The sequence below is a fragment of the Ammospiza caudacuta genome, chromosome 21 (assembly GCF_027887145.1).
Source record: "Ammospiza caudacuta isolate bAmmCau1 chromosome 21, bAmmCau1.pri, whole genome shotgun sequence".
NCBI lineage: Eukaryota > Metazoa > Chordata > Aves > Passeriformes > Passerellidae > Ammospiza > Ammospiza caudacuta.
Genome location: NC_080613.1, coordinates 1,724,571 through 1,738,976, shown reverse-complemented (window position 1 = coordinate 1,738,976; position 14,406 = coordinate 1,724,571). Strand labels below are relative to the sequence as shown.

General features: G+C 57.7%; 1 protein-coding gene across 1 annotated transcript in view; it reads left to right on the top strand.

Annotated features, from left to right (window-relative positions):
- The window catches only part of LOC131567016 (carboxyl-terminal PDZ ligand of neuronal nitric oxide synthase protein-like), a 28,442-nt gene extending 18,679 nt beyond the window's left edge, over positions 1-9,763 (top strand). Inside the window, exons 3-11 of the mRNA XM_058818496.1 lie at positions 1,839-1,931; positions 2,660-2,718; positions 4,154-4,262; positions 4,723-4,864; positions 5,261-5,421; positions 6,365-6,467; positions 6,997-7,416; positions 7,649-7,997; positions 8,111-9,763. Coding sequence (XP_058674479.1) covers positions 1,839-1,931; positions 2,660-2,718; positions 4,154-4,262; positions 4,723-4,864; positions 5,261-5,421; positions 6,365-6,467; positions 6,997-7,416; positions 7,649-7,997; positions 8,111-8,585 — 1,911 coding nt within the window. The 3' untranslated portion in view covers positions 8,586-9,763. The remainder of the gene's footprint in view (positions 1-1,838; positions 1,932-2,659; positions 2,719-4,153; positions 4,263-4,722; positions 4,865-5,260; positions 5,422-6,364; positions 6,468-6,996; positions 7,417-7,648; positions 7,998-8,110) is intronic.
- The last annotated feature ends 4,643 nt before the right edge of the window (positions 9,764-14,406 follow it).

The following is a 14,406-nucleotide window of genomic DNA, read 5'->3' as shown; positions in this document are numbered from 1 at the left end:
ACAGAGCCAGGCTGGGGCGGGAGCTGGCTGGAGTTCCCTGGCTTCAGAGCCTTGCCATCGCTCCTGGCAGCACCCACAGATTCACTGCTGCTGCTCCCGATTGTTCCTTTCTGTCCGAGAGAGAAAGAAAAAGCATCTCTGCAAAATCCAGGCTTGGACTTTGCTTAAAGCCTTTGAGTAAAGAGCCTTGTTTGAATGTAATTGCACCCCTGTTGCTACAATGGGAAAATACACTGTATTGCTCTTTCTTGGAAAGCACAGCTAGTATTTTCCCAGCCATTTGTGTATAAAGAAAGATAAACAGCTCTTTAGCGGGCAGAACAGTCTATCCCGGGTTTATTGACATTCATGGAGCAGACAAGGACAAACAGTTTGGTGAGCACAGGGGAGGGGGAGCAGCTGGGCTGGGGCCTGGGCAGAGGGGCAGAAGGTGGGGAAGCCTCTCAGGTGCTGAGCCTGGTGGGTCCATCTGCCTGACCCCAGACCCTGCTGCATCCCCTGGGCCCCAGCAGCCTGCAGAATGCTCTCAGCACCTCACCCTTCCTCTCACTCCTCCCCATAAATAAAAAACGGGTACAGCTAATTTAGTTCCAGCTTCACACGCAAGAGCGCCAGAGATAGATTTTTAAAGAGCTTGTCTGAAAGTAATAATTCATGGGGAGATCAAAAGGCTGTGGTTTAATCCAGGGTCTGTCTGATACCATAAACCTTGCAGAGTGCTAAGAATTCAATGAGCAGCATCAAAAGCCTGATCAACATGAAAGCCACCCAATTTTCTGTCTGTAAGGCTGGTGTGGCTCACAATGGGTGCTGAGGAGTGGGGAAGATGTTTGTCTTCTCTGCAGAGCTTGGGTGACAGAGCCACACACACTCCTCCAGCTCCAGCATCCCAAAAGAGGTGCCTGGACTCCATTAACATCTCACTTGCTCCCTGCATGTCCCCAGCTGTGTAAAGAAATCAGAGTTCTAATTAAATGTCTAATTACAAGGCCTAGGTGGATTTCAGGCTGCTTGGCATTGCCTTTTCCTCCACATCCACGAATCAGAATCTGCATTGATTTGCCAAAGCAATGTGACAAAGTGGTGGATTTCAAACAGGGACTGCAAGAAATATGGAGTATCAAAATGCTAAGCTAAAAATGGTGCTTAAAATGGGGGCAGGAAGGATGAGTGCTGTAAACAAAGGTCTCCAGAGTAAGGGCTCTGCCATGCTTCTAACTGTCAGCTAAAGCAGCATTTAAAAGTCAGTGTTTAATTTTTAACACAAATGGAGGTGAGCTCAGGCTGCAGACACCTGCAGGGTTTTTCTCCAGAGATCCTGATCCCACAGAGGTTAATGTGATTATGCAAATGACTGAGGTATAATTGCGTTACTGCCGCCCATCTGGCCCTCCCTGCAGCTCCTGAGTGATTCTGTATTCCCTGTGAAGCACAGGGCTGACACACAAGGGCACCAGAGATGTCACTGCTTGGGCTTTGCTGCAGGTGCCACCTCCCCATCACACCTCTGGAGCAGAGTCCTGCTGGACCAGGCATGGCCAATGCATTGGGAAACTCTTCCCAGATCCAAATTAACAGCCTGGGTGTGGTCCAGAGGATTGAACTCCACTTGTCCTCTCCCAGGGGATGCTCCTGACAGAGCCAGGATCCTGCCTAGCATCCCAGCTACTGCACCAAGTCCTTCCCAAAATGTTATTTCTCAGAATAAAACAAATTCCCACCTCCCTCGGCAGCTGGGATGAAACCAACACCTGACATTTTCCTGTCACACACTGACCAGCACACACTGTCCCAGGTACCCCCAGGACTCTCTCAAACTCTGGTTTCTGTTCCCCCAGTACGAATTCAAAGCCAAGAACATTAAGAAGAAGAAGGTGAGCATCATCGTGTCCGTGGACGGGGTGAAGGTGATCCTGCGCAAGAAGCAGAAGGTGAGGCTGCTCCAGCCCAGGGTACCCACACTGCTCACGAGAACTGGCCTTCCCCTAAAAACCACCCAGGATTTGCACAAGAAAACACTCCAGTTTCCATCCTGCTAATAACAACAGCCCAGGGCACTCACACTGCTCACCCTGCTCCAGCCCAGGGTACCCACACTGCTCATGAGAACTGGCCTTCCCCTAAAAACCACCCAGGATTTGCACAAGAAAACACTCCAGTTTCCATCCTACTAATAACACCACCTTGCTGGAAAGAGTGGGAATATTACACTGTGGCAAGAGGATTTTTTTTTCAATCCAAAAGTGTATCTCTCATGGGATACATTTTTTCTTTCTCTTGCTAATACCAGAAAGCTTTTCCAGGCTGCCTAGTCATAGCCCCTCTCTGCCACACTGTCCTTTCCACCAAGCCACTGAATCCAGATCTCCTAAGCCCCAGCTCCAAGCCTTCTTCCCCAAAGCATGTAGCTCTTCTGCATATTTGATGTTATAAATTAATCTTAGGGACCATTTTCAGCCCTGAAGGCTGTGATCAGATATGATAAATGATCCAAAAAAAAATCTATTTTTATCTGAGATATTGTTGAAACAGCCGTGGCTCATCTAATCACACTGCAGCCTGGATTGTGGCTTGGGACAAAAGCACTGTTCCCAGGTTTCCTGCCCTTCAGTTTGCTGGAGTTTCACCTGATTTACTGTAATTTTGTCTCTGCTTACAGAGAAAGGAGTGGACCTGGGACGAGAGTAAGATGGTGGTGATGCACGATCCCGTGTACAGGTACATGGCAGGGGATTCAACCAGGGAGGGCCACTCAGCCCTGGGGGATCCGTGCCCTCCTCCCACCTGCTGAGACCCCTCCACCAAGGCTGTCCAAAGGAGCATCTAAAATTAACGAGGGTACAGAGTTACTGCTGCTGGAGAATCCTTTTCATACCTTTTGGAGAGGGAGATGGACTGATCTGGCTTTGAAGCTGGCTCTGCTTTGAGCAGGGTTAGACTGGGTGACCCTGGAGATCCTCCAACCTGCATTTCGCTCTGATTCTGCCTCTGAAGACAGGCTTCCCATGGTGTTCCTTCAGAGCATGGCTCTCCCTGTGCTTCTGAAGCAGGGCCTTACTCTAAGGTGTAAGTGCTCACTGGGAATCAACCCTTACAGACATGGCAAGAAAACACTGGCTTTCCATAGCACCTTCCATGGGATATGGAGCTATTCCAGAGGCCACAAGCCCCACCCAGAGGTTTACCCTGAACATAAACCTGGTGCCTCAGGAGCCCCCAGGGATGGGAAGTGACCCCAGGGGTGGTGCATGGCCTGAGGATGGGTTTAGAGCACAGGGTGCTCCAGGCTGTGGGATCTGCAAAGTGAATTATTGTACCTAAGCACCGAGCCCACAGCCCCAAGAACTGGGATCCCCAACACTGGTTTTTGGGATCAGAGCCCTTAGTGAGGAGATAAGGAACAGAGGATGTGCTGATGCATTATCTGTGCCCACTTCTCACCTCTGGCTTTCTTTAAAGATTACTACAAGATGTGGTACATTGGCAGTAACTGCTCTAACTGCAAGTTCAACACCCAAAAAATTCCAGTGACAGAAAGAGCAAAAGAAAAAAAAAAAGCATTTCAAGAATCCCTTTGGTTTCTTCTCTATTCAGAGCTGAGCTCACTTGTCACATTTTCACCTAATTAAATCAAATACATATAAAAATCTTCAAAATGTTTTGCAGTACAAGGAGGAGAGTCAGCCTGAGCAGCAGAGAGAGGAATCCTTGGAGTGCACTCAGCATCCCTGTGAGAGGCTTTTGTGCTGTGCCACCTGCCCACTGCCTCGGAGGGACCCTCTGTGTCCCCAGGGGCAGCACAGCCACCACCCTGCAGGCAGTTCTGCCTCGCTGCAGCCTGGGCAGGGGTTAATTCATGAGGCTAAAAATAGCCACTCACTTTCCAAGACTATAGATTTTTTCACTTTCCCACAGGATCTTTAAAAAGCTTTTGCCTACTTCAGAAACCAGAAGGTTTTCCATCAAACCTAAAACTCTCTCTAAATCCATCATCTCCTGCCTTGAAAATTGCAGGAGAGGTCATGCACCAGCACTGCCTCGTTCCTGCAATCCTGGAGGCTGCAAACCAGTGACACACAGGGGCAGAGGTGGTCTGGAGGGCAGAGACTCCCCATGGTGCTCAATTAATCCCCTTTGTCTCTCTCCCACCCAGAATTTTCTACGTCTCTCATGACTCACAAGACCTGAAAATATTCAGTTACATCGCACGGGACGGCGCAAACAATTCCTTCAGGTGCAACGTCTTCAAATCCAAGAAGAAGGTGAGGATGGCTCCTGGGGATGCACCCACATCTCTGCGGGGTCAGAGGGTGCAGGGCCCTGGGAGCGACCGAGGCAGCGCCGGTGCCTGGTGCTTGTCCCCTCTTGCCCAGCCTGGACAGCGGCACATCCCACACAGGGACAGGAGCCCCCAGACCCAGAGTGGGGAACGGGGGGCGCTGCTGGAGCACCCAGCCCGGGAGGAGAGGCGGCGGTGCAGGTGGGAGGCAGGGGATGCTCGAGGTTCCTGCGGGTGGGAGGCAGGGGATGCTCGAGGTTCCTGCGGGTGGGAGGCAGGGGATGCTCGCGGTGCCTGCGGGTGGGAGGCAGGGGATGCTCGAGGTTCCTGCGGGTGGGAGGCAGGGGATGCTCGCGGTGCCTGCGGGTGGGAGGCAGGGGATGCTTGCGGTGCCCCCGGGGCGGCGGTGGCAGCACACAGCACGCGGCTCCGGCTGTCCGCAGAGCCAGGCCATGCGCGTGGTGCGCACCGTGGGACAGGCCTTCGAGGTGTGCCACAAGCTGAGCCTGCAGCACGCCCTGCAGAACGCCGACGGGCAGGCCGACGGTGCCAGCGACAAATCGGCCGAGGAGCAGCCGCTGGAAGGTGACTCAGGGCCCCGAGGGACGAGGCATGGCCATCCCTAAGGCAGCGGTGCGGGGATGCTTTGGGGTGGGGACACGCAGGTGGCACCTCCTTCATGGGCGAGAGCTTTGGGCCCCTTGGGATGGGGAGCGTGGGGAATCTGCCCTGCCTGCCCACTCCTACTGAGCGCTGGGGAGGGGCAGGCTGAGCCCCCTCATTCAGCAAGCTGAGGGTCTGCAGCCCCTCGGCCAACCCATCCCTCCCTCCTGCCCCTGCACAGCATGCTGAGACTCGGAGCAAGTCCTGGCCCTTGTCCCTGAGCTCCCCCCGGCTCCCAGCCCTGCGTGGGGCCCCGGCTCTCCCTGCAGCCCTGGCAGGGAAGGGAGACTCACATTCACGTGTCCATCTTGTTTGAAGTTCACCAGATAAAGGGTTCCAAGATCACGGATGTGGACGAGGTTGGCATCGATACTGGGGGCATCTGTAGGTCCGAGAGGGGACCCAGAGAGCTGCCAGGTGCCAGGGGAGACCTTGGCATGCTGAAACCTGGGCAAGCCTCAAAGGAAAAGAATGGCCAGGTAATGGGGGGGTGGGCTGGAGAATGGTTCATGTGCTCTGCTGCTGCTGAGGGCCCTCTGCTCAGGGTCACTGTATCATGGCTTCATTTGGAGGTGCTTTCATGGAGACCCCATTGCAGCCCTCCCTGCTGGCTGCCTGCTCACGACAGGCTGCTCAGCTCCCAGTTCACCTGCAGCCAGGCCATGTCCAGGGCCGTGGTGGGGGCTGCAATGCATGGCTGAGCAGGCTTCTCACCCCACCCAGGCTGGATTTCTGTGCCCTCGTGCCCCAGGCCCAGGGAGCAATGTTCCCAGGAGGCCCAGCCCTGCAGCGCAGGCACCACTGCACGTTCAGCTCCAGCAGCAGCTCCACCTTAATGAATGGGTGCTCCACAGAGCTCTGGGAGCCCCTCCCGGAGGCCTGAATGGCATTGCTTCAGCTCACACAACAGTAACGCTCACAGGGCTGCCTGGAAACAGCTGCAGTGACAGGCACTCCCCGAATCCATGGGATTCGTCTGCGTGCCTGGAATGGCTGGGCTTTCCTGTGCACTCCTTCTGGACTGCCTGAGCAGGGGAGGGCAGCAGCAGGAAGGGCAGCGGCTGCTGGCACTGGCAAATGCTCCAGGCACCCGGACACCGCCCAGCCCGGGCAGCCACAGCACGGAAAGGTGTGGGGTGTTTGGGTCACTCCCTGCTGTCTCCTTCCCGGGAGCCCTGGGGACCCACCCTCCCCAGACACAGCCAAGGCAGCCCTGCCAGCTCTCAGCAAGGAGCCTCTCTGAAACACTGGGGATCCCGCAGATGTGCAGAGCTGACAGCCCAGGGCTGCCCCTCAGCACCCCCTGGGTGCCCCAAGCACAGGGGCTCCTCTGCTGTATTGGGTCAGCACCATGGGAAGCCAAAATCCAAATGCCATCCTGAGCCAGTCAATCCACTCACCTGCCCATTTCTTTGTGCCCAGGATGCCGAAAACTGCTCCCTCCACCTGGCCAGCTCCCAGCAGCTGCTCAGCCCGGGCAGCCCCTGCTCCTCGGCCTCCATCACCCCGCTGGCCTCCCAGCACTGCCTCCAGCTGCTCCAGCAGCAGCTCCTCCAGCAGCAGCAGCAGACACAGGTGGCTGTGGCCCAGGTACATGTCCTGCCCTCCCCTCAGGTGGCACCAGCCCTTCTCCTCCCCCTGGACCAGGCTGGCGGGGCAGGTGGGAGCGGGCCGGGCCCTGGCATCAGTGCTGGCAGCGTTCCCGGTCGCACAGCTCTCAGCAGCATCGCTTGCAGCCCAGCTTGCAGCATTGCTTTTAGCGCCACGTGCAGCATCGCTTGCAGCACAGCTGAGCTCCCCCAGACACGGAGCTGGCTGCTCACACAGCCCCGGGCTGCTCGGGGAGTGCTGCAGAGCCCCCAGCTCCCGTTTCACCCCATCTCATCCCGTTTTTGGAAACCATCCCACCCCCAATCCAGCATCAGAGCGGGGAGCCCGGTGCCTCCTGTCTGGGCACATCCCTTCCACGTTTCTCGTTACCGGGGGGACAGCAGGACACCCCGCGCACCCCGGGACAGGAGGGACAGCGGGACACCCCGCACACCCCGGGATAGGGGGGACAGCGGGACACCCCGCACACCCCCGGGGTGCCGCCGCATCCCCGCCCGCGGCCGGACCGGCTCGGGGGACCCGCTCGGGGGTGGCGCGGCGGGGCCGCCAGGGGGCGCTGTGGCGCCGCCGGTCCCGGGCGCTCCCGGGGCTGCTCCTGCCGTACCGCACCGCCCGGCCCCGCACCGCCCCGTCCGAAGCATCCCGTTCGCACGACCCCGTTCGCATCTCCCGTCCCGTCTCGCAGGTGCAGCTGCTGAAGGACCAACTGGCGGCCGAGACAGCGGCGCGGATCGAGGCGCAGGCCCGGGTGCGGCAGCTCCTGCTGACCAACCGCGACCTGCTGCAGCACGTCTCGCTGCTGGTGCGGCAGCTCACAGTGCTGGAGGCCCGGGAGGAGCACCGGGATGAGCATCGGCAGCCGGGTGAGGATAGTGACACACTCACTGGGGTTGTTTGGGTGCTGGCATGCCCCCAGCTCCATCCCTCTGGACAATCACTGCATTCCTTACAGTCACAGGAAACAACTGGAGTGCTCCCAGTACCATCCCAGCAGGCTCTGGGGGTCTGGGGCATTTCTGCACCCCTCAAAGTGCAGGGGAGCAGCTGCTTTGGAGATGCCCAGTTTTTCACATGCCCCTTGTCCATCTCTTACAGCTGACCACTCCTTGCAAAACCTGTCCCTGGCCCAGTCCCTCTCCCTGAACCTGAAGAACCACTACAGCCTGGATGTCCACCTGCCATCCACCTCCACCCCTGCCAGCATCCTGGGCAGCCCGGTGGCCCCCGGCTCGATGCCCTCCCTGGGCCCCAGGGACTCCTACCTCAACCTCGTCAGCCTGGACAGGGGCAGCCACCGCTGTGGCAGCAAGGAGGGGGACGAGTGCCTGGAGGGACAGGAGGGGCTCAGCCGGCGCGTGGAGGGCTCCGAGGTCGGAGACTTCGCTCTGCCCAACGGGGGCAGCCGGCAGAAGGCGGATGACACGGCCAGAGGGGACGAGGACAGGTAGAGTGTGCCACCCCTGCCACCTGTGTCTGCTGCCAGCTGCAGCAGGAACACCCTGAGTGCTGCAGGGTTGTACTTGCCCTCACCTCCTCTCTCTGCTTTCCCCTTCACAGGCGGCAGCCGCCCATTCCCAAGCTGAACCCACCCCCACCCATCCTACGCAAAAGGTCAAGCAAGACCTCCCCAAGCCTGGAAGTGGAGGTGAAGCCCCAGAGCACTGCCCACCTGAGCCTACCCAGTGCCAGCATCTCCAGCCTCACCAGCATCACTGCCAGCTCCCTCACCCTCTTGGACCCTGAGGCAAGGACTCCTGCACGGAGCGCTGCCTCCAGCACGGAGCTCGGCCCTGCCGGGACCTGCCAGCGCTCTCTGGGCAAGGACAGGACTCGAGACAGTGAGCCAATGTCCCCCTTGGCCAGCATCCATGACCCAGCAGCCAGCGAGACCCTGGCCAAGGAGTTAGTGGCCCTGGGCAGCCCCACGGACAGCTCACTGCCCTTCTCCCCTGCGGATGACACCTGCTTGCACATCAGCTTCTCTGAAGATGAGCTGGACACTGCTGTGGGGCCCAGCAGAGTCCCCTCTTAGTGGGGCCACAGGAGGTGGTAGCTGGTGGCTGGCAGCCCCAGCAGCTCCATCCACAACCCTGCAGTGGGAGTGGGGGTCCCTGTGCCCAGGCTACAAGACAGGTCCCTTTCCTGTACCTGCCCGACCACCTAGAGGCCACCCCACAGGAGGGGACTGGCCAGCCCTGCCTCAGTCGGCACCAGCTCACACTGCTGTCACACTGCCATCGCGTCCCTGCTCACAGCCAGGGATGCTCACAGCAGAGAATCCCCAGGGAGCTGCAGGCTGGAAGCCCTGGGCAGGGCTGTGGGACAAGAGACTGTTCTGTTCATTGGTTGCCACCCGTGGCAGCCTGAGCAGGGCCACACAGCACAGCCACGGTGTCACTGCCCTGCCCAGCTCCCAGGGTGTGTCCCAGACTGCCACCACACTGGGACTCTCCAGAGCTGCCAGTGTCCACCAGCCCCACACTGTGCTCAGCCCTGCTTTGGGGACAGCAGCCCCACCACTGTGTCCCCATGCAGTGAAGCCACCACTGCCTCCATAGGTGCCTTTTCCCACTCCCCAGCACCCGCTGCCCACACAGGCTGGGCCCCACCCTGAGGCCACTGATGGGTGCGGGGCTGGCCGTGGGAGCCTGCAGCAGGGGGTGACCCCCTAAGGAAGGGTGCACCCCATGTCTTGGGGTCAGGGCAGAGAGCCTTCCCGTGCCCCCCAAGCTGCTGGTGGCTGCAGGCAGGAGGCTGCTCCTTGTGCTGATTTTAGGGTGTTACGGTGTGGTTTGGGTTTGGTCTCAGAAATGTGAGTGTCCTGGGAGGAGTTCAGGTTTAAGGAAGAAGGGGGGTGATGCTCACCCACCTTGGTTATTTGTCAGAGGGTGTTGGGAAAGTGTCAGAGAGTCCAGTTGGGAAGTGTCAAGCAGAAACGGAGACTTGGAGCAGCCGTGCTGCCTGTCCCTGCCATGGTGCTGCTCCTGCAGGGAGAGGGGGGTGACAGGACATGCACCCAGAGCCAGCCGTGGCAGTGACAGAGCCAGGACGGGGCTGGGGACTGGGCTGGGGGTTGTAAAGCTCGGCTGGGCTGTCCTGTAGTGCAGTAGTGACAGCCCAGCCCCTCCATAGGACACTGCAGTTTGGTAATGGACTTTTAAAGAAAAAAATAAACAGATTTGCAGAGCCAGTGCTGTGTCTCTGCCCTGTGGGGCCTGTGCACAGGGGGTCCTGAGCCTGTGGGGTGAACTGGGAACTTCCAGGTATTCCCAAAGAGGAAAGATTCCTGCTGGAAATGGCTGCTTAGCCCCTGAGCTGCTCCCTGAGCAGCCCCTGCCAGGATGGGCACCACCAGGCACAGCCCTGCTCCACACACACTCCTTTTGCTCTTTCCTGGTCCTGCTTCTACTGCTGAAATAAATCCTGGCCACAGCACAGAGGATGGAGGGTGGGAGAATGCAGATGGCAAAGCTGGATGGGATGGCACCAGTGGCATTCCAGAGCACTGAGATCCCAAGGGCTGCCTGCAGCCAGAACGGGCAAGAGACCCCTGAGCCTTGCAAGGTGAGGAAGGAAATCCAGGGGCAATTCACACAGAGACTCCAGAAGGGACAAATCTCTGTGAGATTGTTCCCCCATGCAGGACAGGAGGCCCAAATGAAGGCACCCAGCACCCAGCACCCCTGTGGGGTCTCAGGGCCACTCTCCATCCCTCCATGGAGTGGGTGCAGCCTCCAGCATGGCAGAGTGGGGAGCAGGGAGCCCCTTCCCCAGGCCCACTGCAGACATCTGCCGGGGGTCTGCCTGCGTGGGGAGGGGGCACTTCCAGCCCAGAGCCTTATTATGCTTCCTTCATGGGAAGAAACTTTTTCCTTTGCTGTCTGCTAAGCTGCTAGCAATCATCAGGCAGGCAGGTGGTAAAGATTCATATCCATCAAACAATGCCATTTAGTTTGTAACCTGTGACTAAATCTGGTGTTAGCTTTAATTTCAGAGTCTGCTTTAGGGCTCGCTTGTTAATCTCTATGCAAAGCAGATGAAATGAATATGCAGCATTTTGGATGTAATTGTACGGCTTCAATTCAGCACTATAATTTTCCAAACAGGATCTTGCAATCAAGCTTCTATTCATTAGTGTATAAACAATTTAGTTTCTCAGCTCTCCAGTATGCCAATCATCTCAATGGAGTGAGCATCTCCGACAGAAAGAAGAGGAAAGTTTCCTTTGTGTAACAGAGGTAAAAGTTGCTCCATACTTCAGACAATTCCCACCCAGCAGATCCAGACCATTCCAACAGAAGTGGATGGTTCCTCGTGCCCTCACAACACTGACCAGCTGCAAACTCTACTCGGGGGACTGATGCTCCAGTCATCTCCCAGCTCACGTAGCCCCAGCCCCTTCAGGAGTTCTGCATGTGAGACCTCGGCAGAAGAGCCCAGATCCCACAGGACCAGGCTGCCTAGAAAGGTGCAAACATGCAGCACCTCAGCACACCCCAGTGATGCTCAGGGCTCCCCGAGTGCCCACAACTCTGGGGACAGGGTGGCCAAGCCCCCTCCACGTCCCCATCCCCCTGACACCCCACACCAACTCAGCCTTCAAGGACAGAGCCCTGGGGACATCCCACACCTGGGGCCAGTGGCAGCACCCCATGGAGGACAGGGCTGGGGTGACACAGGAGTGGGTGAGGGGCAGGTGTTGATCTCTGGGGCTCAGCACCCTCATGGCCAGTGCTCTCCTCAGCAGGGACCCGAGGGTGCCACAAGCGCCTCTGGCCCCTGCCTGCATCCCCATCCATCTCATCCCCATCCCCATCCATCCCATCGCCATCCCCTCCCGGGCGGTGCGGGGGGACCAGCCCAGAGCCACGACAAAGGGAAGCGCCGTCAGCGGAGTCGCTCAGCGCGGTCTCGGTTTCCAAATGAATATCGACAGCGCTAATTACAGGCCGCCATGCAGACAGCTTATTAGCTTGTCACAAAAAGACGGTATTGAACCCGGAGCCCGCGGTATTCACGGAGCGCAGCAAGACGCTCCCCAGACAGCACAGCGAACCAGGCAGGCGAACAACCTCCAGCAAAACTAATTACTTCCTGATTGTCTACGGCCACCCACTGGGTATAATAGTATAGACTAAATTTGGCATATACATAACTAAGCACTCGGCACCAATTTGGTGTACAATAATCATCCTCTGTGTTGCATAATTAAAATCTGATCACTTGGAATAATTATTTCATATTCCCAGTATTGGGTGAAGATTGCATAATGTGGCAGAAGTGTGAGCGTGGCGGTGGATCCACTTCCAGAGGCGTGAGCCCCAGGGAAGGGCATCCCAGCTCCAGGCTCTGGCTGCCTCTTGCCATGGCCATGGCCCTGTGGGCAAGGGGCTGTTGGTCAGCACCGGCTGTGGAGGAGCTGCTGTCCCCTTACACAGCCCCGCTGGGGCAGGACGGTACCCGGCAGGACAGGCTGTCCTGGTGTCCCCACGCAAGCACTCTCCCCATTGACCTTTCCAGCCTGGCTGCTGCCCTGCTGCCCACCCGGCCGGGATGCTCATCGCCCGACTCCATTGTGCTCGTTCATCTGCTAAAGGCATTTGGAAAGACACGGCAATAAAAAATAAAAATCAAGTGGAACGTGTGTGTCTAATCCATTAACTTCCTCCGGCGGCTCCCCGGGGACGCGGCGAGGAGCAGAAAGAATACGTGGATATTGCACGCGCCCTGGCACCTTGTCCCCGGGCCAGCCCCGCTGCTGGCCGCTGCCACGGGCTCATAAATCACTGCGGGCGACAGCGTTTCACAGCTCGCTTCCCAGCCAGGATATGGCCATTCCTGCTGATTACACGGCCGGCGCGCGGGGGAAGCTGCATCTCCCACTTCCAGGAAGGGAGGATCCGCAAGGAAAAAGCATTGATAAAAAGAAGAACGAAATCAGCTTTGTTCACTTGCGAATCTCCCATTGTTCCTGCTGCGGCCGTCAGCCCTCACTGGAGAAAGTATTTCCTCAGCGATAAATCTCCTGGGCTCCTTGCAGCCCTCGCCTTGGCACCAGATTCTCCTCAGCTTGTTTTGAAAGAAAAAGCACTTTTGGCTACAGGCCCCCTGTGGGGTGCACTGGGCTATTCACAGTGTGAGTTTGGGGGGTCAGGGACAGCCCTGGGGCAGGAGACAGTGGCCTGGTGCCCATCCCAGGGGTCTCTGGCCCGTGTCCCCAGTCAGGGCCATCCCAGGGGACACACACTGCCACTCCCAAAAGCTCCACTCCCTTCCCACAGCACCCGGCACGAGCCGGGGAAAGTGAGTCTGACCGGGGCCACGCTAATCCCAGCGCTGAAACGTGGAACTGGCAGTGGCCAAGCACTTGGAATACAGGAGTCAGGCTGACAGTTGTACAAGAAAAATAGATCAAGTTTCCAAGAAAATAGAGCCGAGCTGATCTGATTTTCATCAGCATCTTCAGCCGCCTTTCGGGAAGCCCCAGCCTGCTCCTCATTCCTGCTCTCCGCTTTACAAACCACTTAATTCCTTGTTGCTTTGGAAACCCTCACAAAGACCCTCTGCATCCCCCAAAATAACGAGCAACAGATGCTGCTTTGACCTCAGCAACTTCCTGGAAACATACATTTGTCAAAATAAAAATAAAAAGATTAATGTGAGGAAGGCTTTTAAATTATAAGGAAACAGCAGACAGAGCCTGGCCTCGCACGCCCAGCCTGCGGCCTGTGGAGAGAGCCGGGAATGGGCAGGGACAAGCTGTGGGACCAGGGGTCCCTGTGCCCCAGGAGCTTGGGGACCCAGAAGAGCAGGGTCTGGCAGTGCTGCCCACAGCCAGGGACACCAGCAGCCAGCTCAGTTCTCCTCCTTCCCTCATTTCTTGGTTTATAGGAGCAACTTGTCTCTTCTATAGAGCCCTAAAGCTCTTTGCCCATCCCGCAGGGGAGGAGATGGGCACACGACGGGTCACCAGGAAATTCTGTGTTATGAGCACTCAGACACCAGTGGGTTTCACCCTCCCACTCCAGCTGCAGCCACCTGGCACATCCCAGGGACAGAGCTCATGCACAGGCACAAGCACTTCCCAACAGCACCTGAGGTGCCCAACAAGGGCTCCTGGCAGGACTTGTGACAGCCACACTGGTGTGTGACACAGCCTGACCCACAGCACAACCTGCCCCACCAAAACCCAGCACCCACAGCACAACCTGCCCCACCAAAACCCAGCACCCACAGCACTCACCAGAGCTGCAGGCAGGGAGGCTCCACGTGCTCCACACAGGGGAAGGCCCTTATTCCCTCCCAGCTTTATGGAATCAGCCATAAACGAGCTGCTGGGAAGGGCCTCCTACTCCTTGGCCCGGTGGGAGGTGGCCTGGGACTTTGTGCACCTGGGGTCGGAGGGTCATGGGCACATTGGGCATTCCTGTGCCCATCCTCATCCAGGGGGTGGCAGTGGGGAGAGGACCAAAAATGCCTTTCCATCAAGTTAATGAGGAACAAGAAAACGCCGGTGAGCTGGTTGGTGCTGGCAGGTGCACGTGGGCACTGCCAGCTCCCAGCAGAGGTGCCAGGGTCCGGCTGTGCCAAGGGATAATGGGAGCCATGCTGGAACATGGGCACTGTCAGCCCTGCTGGCAGCACAGGCCGAGGACAGAGGCTGAGCCCGGGCTGCCTCCAGCTCCCACACTGCCCACCCCGGGGCTCTGCCCTGCAGGTTCCAGCTGGCAGCACCTCTGCACTGCCAGGAGCCTGGAGTTAGTCCTAAACTGGGAAAGGGAGCCCATGTGCTGAGCTCCAGGGAGGACAAGAGCCATTAGAGAGGCACAGACTAAATAATTGCTGCTTTGCAC